Genomic DNA, 14,014 nt, shown 5'->3' with positions numbered 1-14,014 from the left:
ATAATAGTCAAAATGACAAAAGCGCGCGAATCATAAAGGCTCATCGCGAACTTTTCGTTACGTCTGTGGGCTCACGATGGCGCCGGTGAGCATTAAATATATTGTTTCATTCTCTTCACAGGTAAGTGAAAAAGACAAAACATTGATTCAAATATCTGTAATTTCATTTACTTGTAAAATGTTCTGTTATAAGGGAGACATAACAAGAATTTAAAAGTTCTAGAAGTGTTGAATGAACCCTTGCTTCGGAACTCAAATGTAAAAATGACAGTATATTGCTGGTTATTTATTTGTATGAGTGTATCTTATTTTAATCCTTAGAATTAATGGTTTCTTCGAGAGTGCCTTGACAGAGATCAATATGATTAAATCATCCAAATATTTTGTGCATACTATTACCAAAGAACGAAAATTGATAAATGCTGATTGTTATACATTGATATTGCAAACGAGTCTTGCTTTGTCAGCTTGTTAACCGAATTTTGTTTAAAAATCAACTAATTCGAAGGAATAAAAGACATTTGTGCTTACGATCTTCTTTTAGTAAATTTTTAGGTCATATCTGGTCTAGAGTAACCTACTAGTGCTTAATATTAACACTACACAGTATAATTCCTTGCCTTAATGGCTTGAAATCAGTTTAGGGAAAACAAAAGGTGTTGTTCAGAGTAAGGGTGGAGTGCTGGTGCAGTTCTCAAAATGGTGACAAATTGAGAAAGAAGTTTCCTTAGAAGGTTAATAAGGAGGTGATAATGCCTGGCTAAAGGCATGTAATTACTACCATTGCAAGCATTTCATTAGAGTCGTCACATTTTAACTTTACTAGAGATGAAATAAGTAGGTGTGTATATACATATGCATGTTTTTATTAACACCATCTGCTAACTTCCAAAAATAATCTTTAAGGGTTTATCATACAATTATTATAATCTTATATGCAGAAAACTTAATTGTATGATAAGCACTTAAAGAATATTTATGTGCTGAAGACTTGCTGATCACAAAGGGACACCACAATAGAATTGAATCCAGTTCTCAGAAATACAAAGTGGGAAACATTTTTCCCATCTAGTCCAAGAGTTTGAGTTAACTAGTCTGAGAGTTAAATACCATGGGAAATACTAATGTGTTACAGTCACTATTTTCAGGACACTGTTCACAAAGTATTCAATCTTCTGGATTCTGGTGGGGAAAAGAAATGGCTGAGTGACCCTAAAGATAGATCTGGAACTTTGGAAGCCATTTTTCAGTTGGACCAACCATGTCACCTTGCCTCTATTGACATTGGTAAGACTTTGCACCATAATTTTGATTGTGTTCTTTATTAAAATAAGGATCCTGTGACAGATTCTTTGGTCTTAAAGGTGAGTTGAGAAGAGAAGGGTGAGGAAAAAGACTACTGATTGGATCCCTTGAGTTTTTCAGAATTGTTAGTACATGTGTTAATTAAATTAATATTACTAAATGTAATTTTTTCACTGTTAATTTCGCATCTCACTTTGAGTTAAATTTCTCATTTCTGATTACTTCTGTATCTTCTGTAAATTACAAATCAAAAGGTGCATTGCATATCAGTTATCAAAGCAACTGGTTTGCAAACTTAAAAAAGGAGCAAATTGGTCATTCCATGCAGTTCCTGCTTATCACCACAAGATAGGCCTAACTGCAAATACATTCAGTTATAGGGAGAACATTTTTACAGTTATCAGAGGAACATTCTTGCAGTTATCGATGAAACCTGGTCATACAAGAATGAACATTACAGGCATTATGCATTTTAAAGTTTAGTTAAAATAAAAATAAAATAATAATGCTTTCTAATTACATAAACTTTGTATTTATGTGTGTGAGTTACAGGTCTAATATGGTGTGCTACTCTGGATGTTCGAGTGGGAAGGTCAGACTGGCCTCAGGGTCAGGAGTACAAGGCACTTGCTCCAACCCAGACATTGATGTCTTTAACTGATTGTCGTTTGGGGCGAGCAATGACACGTACATGCATGTTAACAAAAGGTATATGTTCAGATTTTCTTGGCAAATACTTTGACTTCCTTTTGTAAGCACTTTTGTTTTGCAATCAGAAACTTTTCCATTCAAGTATGCTTGTCTTCTTGTGTAATTTAAGAAGTCCTAACTTCAGGTGTAAGGTATAGGGTGTTTCATAAAATACGCAATTTACAAAAATGCAATAAATCAGTCAGAATCTAAGCAAAATTCAAATTTCTTATTTAATTTTATCCAATATATACTTCAGTTTAATATGAAGAATGATACTGAGCGTATGTCCACCTCCACTTTCTCCTGCAGGCAGTCATCTGATTGTTGAAACAAACGATAACTCTTTTGCAGATTACCTTGTTGATTTTGCCAATTACCCATTGAATTTCCCTTTTCAGTTTAGCAATCATTTGAGGTTTGTTCATATAAACTTGTAATTTCACATATCCCCATAAAAAGAAGTCACAAGGTGCTAGGTCACATAACATCAGAGGCCATTCAAGGGATGAATAAATGAAATGATCTCTTAATTCACTGCTTCTTCATGCTCTTGCCATATACTAAGCTGTCCTTAAAAAGGATCTCTGATAGCACATGGTTCTTTATAACGTTTGACAGATTGTCATGTTTTTGAATGTTCTCCTGTTCCTTCTTAGGTCTGTGTTAGTGCGTTGTAATTTTTGTAACGTCTTAGTCTTATCACCGTATAGACATTGCGGATGCCCTTTGTTTCATTAATCCTCAGCTCAGTTTCATCAGGAAGCAGCAGCATCAGAATGGGACAGAGTGCACGTGGTGTGTCGTCAGCCTTGGCGAAAGGACGTTCAGCTTGGCCTTCTCTTTTTGCGATTGCGTTCAGATGATACGAATATTCCTGAGGCAATAGTTGTTGCTAACAAATCACCTAATGTTCGCCAGACAGTACCTCAGCAAAGTGTTGAATCCATAAAGCAACACTTCTTTGGGAAAAAAGAGGACAGGTAATTGAGTGCTGTATTGATTGAGTCATAGTGTGTGTGTGAGTGAGAGCTTTTAAGGGGCTATTGATTCTTATTTCAGAATTACTTTTCAATTTATTGGCATATATATTTTACAGTCTGCAACCATATTTTATATGATTTTTTTTTCAAATGTTGCATGCAAAGACAAAAATTATTATTTTAATTATGAACTTGCAATATTAATGCTAACAATTGAGATTATTATTTAGTACGTAATGTATGCATGCACATGTTAATTGTCACAAATACAGATTTCTTAAGTAACTACATTTTGACACTTGAAACTCTGTCGTTGACAGTGGTATTGACAGAAATGATACCCTCAAGTCTCATCTTAAAAAATTAGTGGCTAACAGCGGTGGAGGTGATGCTACAGCTCTGCCAAGGGTAGCTCATATGGTTCTAACAGCCAATCAGCATTCCCCATGCCCTGCACCACCAGATGCACTTCAGTCACCAAAAGGTCTTTATTCAAGCCATGTTGCACAGCAGGGAAAACCACAGGTTTGTAAGGGTAGGGGTTATATGAATGTGTGAATAATATGCATGTTGTTAGTACAAGTAATATAGTTATAAGACAACAGCTTTAGCAAGAAATGTTTAATTATTTTTGAACATGTTCAGAATTTAATGTTTACCAGAACCATTAAAATATTCGAAACATTTAGCAGTTCCCTTGCTCTTTTTGTTTTTTATTCCATAGGTGTACCTTAAACAGTATGTGTTTATATTTTTATGATTAAACTTTTTACTTGAATATTTTACAGGGTGAATTTTTAAAAAAAGAAATGTTTGGTTTATATATTGTTTTATTTAGTTTGTAGTGTGTTATTAATTTGTAATTTTCTTTAAAGATAGAGCAGGAGATGAAAGATTTTCTTGCAAAACTTGAAAAAAGGGACCTTGACCTTGATAAGGTGAAAATATCAGGTATGTTTAGGTTATTCATAAGATTTTATAGTTTCAGATCAACATTTGTAGACTGATTAAGAATTTTGGCATAATTTCTCTCAAAGAAGGGTGAAAGGGTGGTGAAATCTCTCAAGTACAAATGTTATGTCTTGTGATAATAACAATCATGGAAACCACCCATTTATACACATATTTCAAATTATATTTATGAGTTGTGTTAGAGTGAATACTTGGCAACTATCTTTAAAAATAAAGCACAGGTAATTCAAAAGTACTGTTTCTCTTGCTGCAGATCTACGCCATAAATTTGAGAAACAAAAATGGCGAAAGCTGACTTCAGAAGAAAAGCAGACATTTTTTGTCTTTTGTCAAGACTTCTTTGCTGACTTATATGAAGGTGACATAACTGTGAAAGGTGGAGGAGCAGCTTCTCTGCAAGAATTTCCTGGAGGATCTCCAGTTAACCAGGAAGTTAAAGGTGATTCTGCATGTAGTACAAGTCAACTTGCATCAGGATCGTCTTGTGGAAAAGGGGCCCGAACATTGTCAAGTTCTAAGAAACTGCAAACATCAGGAAAGGAGTCTGAGAATGTGCAAAGTGTACATCAGGCTTCCAACCAGCCACAGAACCCAGATCTTAAGCCATCTGTGCCAGTAAAGGAAGAGGAAGTGACCAGAAAAGACTTAAATATTTCAGAAAAAGATTCATTAACAGGCTCTTCTGCGGCTAAAAAGCGACTTGTTCTGTCGCCACCGAGTGTGAAAAGAGCAGTTTCCAAGAGCATTGGAAATGAGAAGATTGATTTGGAGGGTAGTTTACTTGGTTCTGTATCTAAGACTAAGGAACTAAGAGTTCCCATGTCAACAAGCAGTGTGCACAACAGCTCAGATTTGTGGCTCAACAGCAGAAATCAGGTGGAAACGATGAGTGAAATGCAAACATGCGAAATTTCCAGATCTTGTGGAAGGTATGTTAAGAAAAAAACAAATAAACTAGTTTTAATAGGATGAAACTTAATTATTTAATGCCATTATTTGAAAGGTTTTGTTTTGCTTAAAGGTAGAAATTCTTGTGGGTGTTTTTGTAAAATGGTTTTATCTGTGCTAGGGAAGATAGTATATGTGGTGCTGACAGCTAGCGGTCACTCACCCCACCATGCTACATCAACTGATGGGTGGGGTAGGTAGAGGTACACATGCACTGCTGACTACCCTAGCAATAAAACGTCTTTCTCATATCATATGTGCATGCAACAATTCAGATGTATGTAGTATGTACCTATAAAATATACCTATATTAATATATGCCAATTGATAATATCAAAGTTATCTTAACAGTCACACCCTTTAAGGAAAAAAAAGGCAGTTGTTTGTATGTTTATTTTAAAAGCTTCATTAATCTTTGTGCAACTTTATAGTGATCCACACAAGATTTCTTGGTCAACCATTCACTTGGACTCTGTTGTCTAAAGGCCACTCCTTTTCTTGTGTCAAGGGGCAGGAAAGGCAGGGGTCGTGGAGCAAGAGGAAGGCAAGCAGCCAGCACCTCAAAGCCAGAAGCAAAGAAGCAGAAAATGTCTGTCTCCTTTGACTATCCCGCCAGACAAAAAAGATTTAAGAAATGTGCATTTGATCAGAATAGTAGTGATGACAGTGATGCATCTTCAGGCTGTGACCTTTTGGACTATCCCGCCAGACAAAAAAGATTTAAGAAATGTGCGTTTGATCAGGATAGTAGTGATGACAGTGATGCATCTTCAGGCTGTGACCTTTTTGAAGAATGCCCTTTTTGTGATGAGATGTTTCCCCATGACCAAATAGCAGTGCATATGGTCCATTGTTGTTAATGATGTAAAGTCTGTTCACTACAATTTCATTTTGTGGATGTAAAATTTGTTTGCTACAGTTCCATTTTGTGCTTTTTAGTGGGATGTTAAGAGATGTATTGATTTTTGAAAATGATGGCTAAAGATAGGTCAGAATCTAATGACTTAAATAAATGAAAAACAGGAAAAAGTATGTAAACAATTTTGGACTTAAGTATTAGATTTAGAAATTATGAAAATATGGATATGTGAAATATCCTCAGAGGTGCAGTTCTATATGCCTACAGCTGCACTTTATTCCGAAATATTGCTGATCATGTGTTCACTTATACAAAATCTTTTCACCATGCTTCAGCAAATTTTAAGCTTCTTGAAGAATTTGTTGTGGAATCGTGATGTTTTTATCGTCCAATTCACTGATAACACTCTGTAGGTTTTTAGTTTTCTTTTTCTTGCACTTGTTTTATGCAGCTTTGTTAAGCTTTCCTTTCTCAGTCCTCCCTGTGTGTACATATTGCCATCTCTTGCCTTGGTACCTTTTCTCCTATGGTATCTCTTTGAAGTCTTTAAATTTTTTTTAAACATTTCTTCAGCTGAAATCAGTAGGCTGCAGACACATAAAAAAAAAAGAAATCTGTAAACTAAATAGCCTCTATAACTACTAAAAGTTGAAAATGATGAAATTATTACAAAATTTATCCTTTCAAATGGATTTTGTGAAATACTAGATCACAGCCATAAAGTACAAGCTGTTTCTCAAGTAAAATTTAGTTTCTGTAACCTAATTTTGCCTGAGTTCTGTTCTGACTGTTAATAATGTTACCTCTAGGGTCTCTCTTCTTTCCTTTGACCCCTGCAAGGAAAGGGTAAAAGATAGCAGGTCAGCAGTGAGATGGTAACAGGATGACAAAGAAATGGGTAGTTTTTCAGTGCTGGCTATGAACTTAACACAGCATCCTAGATGTCCCATAGCTAATGCCTGCCATTTTTAAAAATAGCTGTTTGCTTTTATGAAGTATTTTGGGAAAAACTTTTCAAACATATTTTATATATGATATCACAGATTCAATTACTGAGCTTTCTTGCCTCTGCTGTTATCTTCACTATTGCTAAACAGAAATTATGCAAAATGTCTTGAATCTTCCTGCAAGCAAGCATATGTGTATATGTGTGTGTATGTTGATATATACACACACACACACACATATTTTAAACAAATTTGAGTCCAAGTTTAGGCTTCCTGCCACAAGTTTCTTGTTTCTTGAGTTTAATGTACAAAAAGCTTTTTGCCAAGTTGAACCCTACAGACAGTAATGCCAGAAAATGCTTCATTGACTTACTCTGATTCCAGTCATGGATGCTGGCTGCATCAGAATCCTCAGGTAGCACCCATCCCCCTGATCTTGCTGAGGAGGAGCCTTCGGCTTCCACCTCCTGTTCTGAACTCAGATCCTGTGCTGCATCAGTTAGACTACCCAGCTGCACCCACAGAAACACAGCAAAAATATTATCCATGTCTAATGTTTATTATTATCACAGTAGTTGGGAGAGGTAGGGGGCATAGTAAATCCCTAATAATTGCACTGTTAGAAATAAGTTGCTGAAGGGAAGATGCTGCTATCTGATCCTGTGGGGACCATTTTTCTATATGGTTTTAGTCCCTGCCAGATGTGGCGGTCTTGGTTCTACTGGTTATTTCAACACTGATTCTGGCCATCCAAGAGACCTCCCACCTATTTCTGGATTACTAACTTACTTTACCTCCATAGTGACTTCTTCCAGTATGCTTTTACTAACATGCTACATGTCAAAAAGTCACACTCACTCCAGACTTCCATATGTGTGGATCTAATATTAACTGACTGCAATTGTTCCTTTGCCTGATCTTCAACACCTTTTGCATTGCAGTGCCAAAGGTGAAGAATGCATGTGGTTATCTCACCACTGTCAGAGCCAAGAAGGAATTTGATTTGTAACTTGGGGTAAGCTGGGAAATCTGTTCTGCCACAAAGCATGGCAAGAGGTGAGGGTGGCAATATAATAAGCTAGGGGTTTATTGCAAGATTTAAAAAAAAACTAAAAGTTGTCCCCTGACCTTTTTCAGATCGTTGGGTGTGAGGTGTTGCCTCACTTTTCTGGGGGCCAGCTTTACATGAGGGTGGAGCTCATCTTTCCCTCACTGCCATACAAAACCCTCTATGAAGTCATGTACCCATTCCCACCGGCTAGGTTGACTGGGGAAAGTTGGCTTGCACTAGTCGGGCATTGAACCAACACCCCTCTCCAGACACTCAGCTATCCACTTCCCCACAATATTGTAAGGTAACCTTCAGCATGAGAAAATAGGTCGGAATGGAGTGATTTTTTCCTTTAGCGTTGGATTTATTACATAAATGTAGAAGCACAAACACTCTTGTATATGCACAGACTTAAACATGTATTTACATCTCCTCTGTGGTGACCTGGTGCCCATGTCTGATTACCCCTGGATCTAAAATCACGTACGTCTGAAGTAACAGTGTTTAAGGGGATGCCATGAAATCGTCCTGGGACGGAAGATGCCAGTCTGAAATACCAGCAAAGCATGTAAATTTCATGACTAGGATCACTATTGTAAAAGATAGGGGTGGGAGGTGGTACCACAATTCATGCTCATATATTTAGGCACAAAAAATGTCGATGTTAGTTGTACTTTGGGCTGACTGTTTTTGTGTGTATGTGTGTGTGTACTCCTGCTTCTGACAGTGGCTGTAGCTGTGAAAGCACAAGAACAAGATCTAAGCTGATATATTCTCTGCTGTCATAGTGTTATTAGAATTAGCGGATTTTTTTTTTTAAGGCAGAGTCTGCATAACCAGTAAGCTTTTGCAACAACTGAACTACCATGTATATGTACCTCCTGTTATGTCGGTGCTTCTCATGCCTTTGTTGTGGTCTAACTCCATTTGGAGAACTAGAATCGCCTGCACAGCATCCATCGAATGTTATCAGGTTTTTTAGCACAAAGAGTAACTCACAGTGGATGTATTAACATGTACCTGAAGTGACAGGCATAAATGAACATGGAAGGAGAGTGAGAAAGAGTGCGCAGATTATGTGAGCAAGTATATGAGCACACGTCATAAAAGTAGATGAAAACAGATTAAATAGAAGAACAGTAAGCAAACACAAAATTATTTACAGAACACACATATTTGCTAAATAAATATACTTGACTGTACAAAATTCTACTTGCCATCAGATTCTGGCACTTGCCACACTGGTTGTCTCTGTCATAAATCAAAAATAATATAAACGGATGATCACATTCTACATTTTAGTAATGATATGTTAAGATACAAAAGGAACACAAAGTTATATGCTTGTAAAATGATATTTGGAATAAAAATATTGCACATTAAATATGTAATTTTTGTTTTAACCTGATATTTTTGATGTTGCATAGTTTTGTGATTAGTGCACTCAATCCAGAGCAGAAGGTTGTCAGTTAAATATTTGCTCAAGATAGCACATGAAAAACTGCAACATTGAATGGATACCTGATTAATCAGGTAAAAAGGAAAGGAAGAATTGAGTTCCAAGCTCTGCATGCTCTATCCAGAACATAGGTATCTGATTTTTAACAATCCACTTGTAAACTGCTTATAATTTGCAGGTTTTGAATGTCACAGTTATATCCAATTGCATCTTAGTCAACTCCCTCTATATGAGAAATAGAATAAAGCAAGATTAGGCAACAATAGAAAGTCTGCTCACTGGCCCAGTTACTTGGGACACACTTTCAAACTCTTCGTCTTCACTATCGTTCTGGCCACCTGTGAAAAGTAAATGAACATGTGCTAACATTTTCTAAATTTTCTTGGTGGATATCATCATACTGGGCGATGTACATGAAGTGCAAGCTTTATTTAGCTACATAAACAATTTCTATGAGACGTCTCAATTTTTTTTAACAATGGGCATGCTGGTCAGGAGCAAACATCTTTACATTATGCCTGTACATAATTGCATCCTCAAAGATAACTGAACCTGGATTTGAGCCTACTTGGCATTAACCCTGATAGCTATTTAAGCTCAGAATTTTGTGTACAAATGGTTAACCCCAATTAGTTCTTGGGCTTAATGTTGCACCTTGGTTAGGCAAATCAGGTTGCCCTGAGTCATGTTTAAAGCATACCATTTTCACTTAATTCAAGCATTACACATGCCCATACTTCCTAGTCTTCACTCTTCATATTCTAACTTACCGAGCAGTGATTAACGTCTCAACAAATTACCTTCAAGTATCCCCATGAAACGCAAAACAGGCTTTCCTCAACTGTGCTCGATGTATGCTAACATAGCAGTAACAGTTTGTGTAATGTGTAATGAATGTTGCCAGTTCCATGGGAACTAAAGCACCACAAAGCTGGACACAAACATTAAACTGTTACCTGGTGATGTGTTTTCCTGGTCAGACTCGTAGCCTTTCATCATAATTTTGTCTGTAAACAAAAAATTAATAAAATTGCGAAAAAAAATCCTAATAATGCTATCAGTTAAAATCTCTAACAGAAATAATAGGTAAATTTGTAGTGCCAATGATATTGCTTTCATGGAGAGGATCAGAACTAGGAATTGCAAGGACAAACCAGCCTACAACTGGCTGACAGTTGGATATTTTTGCTAAATCAGCAACAAAAGTTATATACAGTAGTGGGCAACAGGTGCCATATTGAGGATAAACCTGTGTTGAGGGCAAGGTATTAACCAATAACCCATAGGCTTCACTAGCTTAATCGCTGATGAAAGCCATTATTATCCAGTGTTGCCTCTTGTCAGCTGGTGCTTTTTTTTCCTTGCATGGAAAAAGTAAAACTTATAATGTAATTCTCAGCAGTAATAAAATGTTAGCGTATTAGACTTACTTAATGCTTTACTGTATTCTACAGCGGTATGTGGGTCAAATCTGCAAAAAAAAAAAAATGTGTTTATTATATCTATTTAAATATAAAAAAAACACCTAAATATTCATACAAAATTAGACACAAACTTTGAAATAAATAAGCTAATGCTTGAAATATTTTAGAGGCAAACATAAGATACTTCAAGATCCCTGTTTTAGAGAAAAGTAATGGTAAAAAGAGATTTCAGACAAGGGTGTTTTTAAGTTTAAAAAAACAGCAACTTACTTGATGTTGAGCTTGACAAGGGGCTCATTCAATCTTGCACGTAAGATCTGTTGGATACATTAATAAAAGAAAAGAAAAACAGCTACATCAAGCAAGGCATGTGATAACAAGATATGTCAGACATTTATATACTGTATATATGAAAACACATTAGATCATACTAAGACAATACCCTATATCAATAACAAACTCTGACCTTGCTCAGTTTATACCCAGACTTTGGAATGTTTTTCACTCCTTCACGCTCAAGATCTTCTGCATTTTCTGCAATCAAATATACATTTATGCCAGTTTTCTATAGTAGCCAAACATTGTTCTTTGAATCTTGATTTAGTAATAAGTTTTATTGTGACACCAGAATGTGACAATCTTGAATTCAAATCAAGCCCAAACTAGCAACCAGTGCAGATTGCAAGATGTGGTGTGACATGGCCAGTCTGATATTTGCAGAAAACAATGCGAGAAGCATTATTTTAAGCTCTATAGAATCTTTGTCGATTCGGCAAGAATAGTCTATATATTATCATCACATAACTCTTACCTAAGAGCTCAATAGCACTTTGATTCTCGTCCTCAAGATCATCCAAGATGATCATCTGGAATGACTGTGCTAACAGTGTCTTCACTATGCAACAGTTGCTGAAGCTGCTCTCGATGCTGTACTCCCTTCATCATTTGCCTCCTTTTGGGGACACTGTTACATTTTAACTTTAAGTACAGGTGTAAAATTTCTGTATTGTTACTGAATAATTTTCATCTAGGTAAAAACCATGAACATGAAACCCAAAACAGACCTTTTTAGATTTAATGAACATGCTACAATGGTATATGTGCCTGTGATGCTATTTTAATGTATTCGATGTGACAACTGTATATCACCCTGTGATATCTTGTTTATGTTAATGTGGGTGACCAGGATAGGGTAAAACGTTAAGCATTTAAACCTCCCTCTATGTACCCAATTCCCTAAGGCCAATATTGTGCATTTGGGGAAAAGAAAATGTAAAACAGTGCACATGATGGTGTTTATAAAGCAGCAGTTTAGCTGATCTGTGTGTGGTTCTCAAAACATTTTTCCAGCAGATATTAACTAAATATATAAGACCTAGATGAACATACATTCAAAAATAAAATAAATGATTAAATAATGCTCATTTAAAAAAGTAAGCCCCCTGTATACTATTACAGTACAAAATAAAATTCAGTGTTTTTTATGTGCTGGTTAAATTTTCACTATATTTTTTTTTTTCATTTGAAAGAAAGGTGTATTTGAAAAAAAAAGTGCAATATTTAATTACATAGCTATGTTGTCAACAGTAGTCTGTGATGCATCAGTCCTCCCGAAAACTAGGGCGCACAATCTCTGCTGCCAAAAGATCCTCCTCGCTGATTTCATTTCGATGATGTTGCCTGCGGTAGTCCAAGCTTGTGGAGATTTTGCCATCATCCTTCAATAAAAACATGCCAAGAAAAGCATGTAAGATTTGTTTTGCTTTTACAGTGGGTGTCACTGCAGGTTCATGCATGTCCACTTTACCCACCAACCCACTCATCTTCACCAAGAGAAAGAGAGCAAATCATCTAAGCAGGACTAAAATGTTATGTGTACAGCAGCACATTTTTAATGCATGCAAACATTTTGACATGAACACAATCAACATGAAAAAGAAACACTGACTCCAGCAGGTGCCCAGGAACTGTGAGTGTCAGCTGGTGCCCTTGATCTCCTAATGTTGAGAGATTCTTTTTTCACTTCTTGATCTCATATAACTCATCAAAAGATGTCATGCCTTTGTCATTCTGCCATTCTAGCTTGGATTTTTTACCTGTAACGATTTGACAAAAAAGATCATATCAGATTCCTACCCAACTGATAACAGTTCTGTTTCAAGAATAGTGTGCTTTTGTAGTGAGATCTTGAAAGTGAAAATAGAAAGAAGCCTTCCCAATTGAATGTGTCAAAAAACACTAGAAACATTTTATGCTGTTATATTTATGCAAAAACTGATTATTTCCTATACGTGTGCGTTTTTATAGCGTTAAATGTCTAAGCCATGGTTTTATTTATAAAAAGCAAATATAATTTGTGCACAAGATTTTTTAAACAGAAAATAACAAAAGCAATAAAAGTTGTATAACTGTGTGTGTGAGAGAGAGATAGATAGCTCATCTTGACAGAATTTAAATAGCTCTTACTTGTTTTTGAGATATCTGGTTCTGCAGATTGTCGTGGTTTGAAACGTCGTGAGTGACTCAGCCATGGCTTATCATAGTCACGCCCCAGTGGTGCATCTGATGAGTGTGCTTAAATGCACAAAACCATATGCACAGACATGCATGCGCACACACACACACATCTTTCATTTGCCATTTGCAATTTAAAAGCCTGTACATAAGATGTAAACAAGTGAACATGATTTTTTTATTGAGGTGAAATATTCAAGTGAAACAATCTAGTTATCAAAGCTGAATTATGTTTGACAAGTCTTGTTTAGCACAAGGAACCCTACATGCATTTTTAGACACAGATGCACACAACTATTCAGAATTTGCATTGACGTGTTTACATATTCCTAAATGAAAAAGTGAAATGAACATGTTTCTGGGCAGTTAAAGACTGACACACATTAGCACACTAATACACAGCTGGACACCTTAATGCGCAAACAGAAATGTATGATGTTGAATATGGTCATAATGATAATACCAATGCTCGTTGATGTAGCTGCAGGTTCTGTCTTTGTACTCTTGTCAAGACTATGGGATCGACCTGATGAATCACAATGGCATGGGTCCTTGTCAATCAACTTTGACATTATCGCTGCTATAAAAAGTTGCAGCAAATCTAACGTTATACTTATTGTAATGAGATAAAAATAAATGTGGTACTGTCATTTTTCTTCCTTTTCTGTTTTGTTAGCATAGTATATGATCTGTGAGTTAATCAAATATGACAATATATTAAAAGTGTTTGATTTCCTCAAAATTTTAATTGACATACTTTGTTAATTTTCTTTCAGAGTAAATTTAATTAATTTTATAAATTAAAATGTAAAATACAAATACTTGAACAGCTAAAAATATGCTGAAGTTAAAAAGATAAACT

General features: G+C 35.9%; 2 protein-coding genes across 4 annotated transcripts; one reads left to right on the top strand and one right to left on the bottom strand.

The window, feature by feature from the left end:
• Positions 1-18: 18 nt before the first annotated feature.
• Positions 19-7,813, top strand: LOC112560997. Its single transcript, XM_025233111.1, has 8 exons — positions 19-121; positions 1,149-1,287; positions 1,858-2,013; positions 2,744-2,978; positions 3,299-3,503; positions 3,854-3,929; positions 4,204-4,879; positions 5,407-7,813. The coding sequence occupies exons 1-8, from the start codon at positions 77-79 to the stop codon at positions 5,756-5,758; spliced, it is 1,884 nt and encodes a 627-aa protein (XP_025088896.1). The 5' UTR covers positions 19-76; the 3' UTR covers positions 5,759-7,813.
• On the bottom strand, positions 6,204-13,679 carry LOC112560999. 3 transcript variants are annotated; one of them, XM_025233115.1, is made up of 16 exons: positions 13,616-13,679; positions 13,105-13,212; positions 12,587-12,734; positions 12,207-12,356; positions 11,450-11,602; positions 11,105-11,172; positions 10,909-10,955; positions 10,645-10,685; positions 10,171-10,221; positions 9,494-9,552; positions 8,973-9,006; positions 8,634-8,700; positions 8,183-8,303; positions 7,078-7,216; positions 6,561-6,590; positions 6,204-6,344 (listed from the first exon to the last, which is right to left on the bottom strand). In XM_025233115.1, exons 5-16 carry the CDS (start codon positions 11,502-11,504, stop codon positions 6,337-6,339), a joined length of 720 nt encoding a protein of 239 aa, XP_025088900.1. In that variant the 5' UTR covers positions 11,505-11,602; positions 12,207-12,356; positions 12,587-12,734; positions 13,105-13,212; positions 13,616-13,679; the 3' UTR covers positions 6,204-6,336. The 3 variants fall into 3 exon arrangements, with proteins under 3 accessions (XP_025088900.1, XP_025088899.1, XP_025088898.1); XM_025233114.1 differs by lacking the exon at positions 6,204-6,344 and having other exon boundaries at positions 6,479-6,590; XM_025233113.1 differs by lacking the exons at positions 6,204-6,344; positions 6,561-6,590 and having other exon boundaries at positions 6,911-7,216.
• Positions 13,680-14,014: the final 335 nt, after the last annotated feature.

Source organism: Pomacea canaliculata, linkage group LG4 (genome assembly GCF_003073045.1).
Source record: "Pomacea canaliculata isolate SZHN2017 linkage group LG4, ASM307304v1, whole genome shotgun sequence".
Taxonomy (NCBI): domain Eukaryota; kingdom Metazoa; phylum Mollusca; class Gastropoda; order Architaenioglossa; family Ampullariidae; genus Pomacea; species Pomacea canaliculata.
Note: the sequence above shows the minus strand (reverse complement) of the source record. Positions and strands in the feature narration are given on the sequence as shown.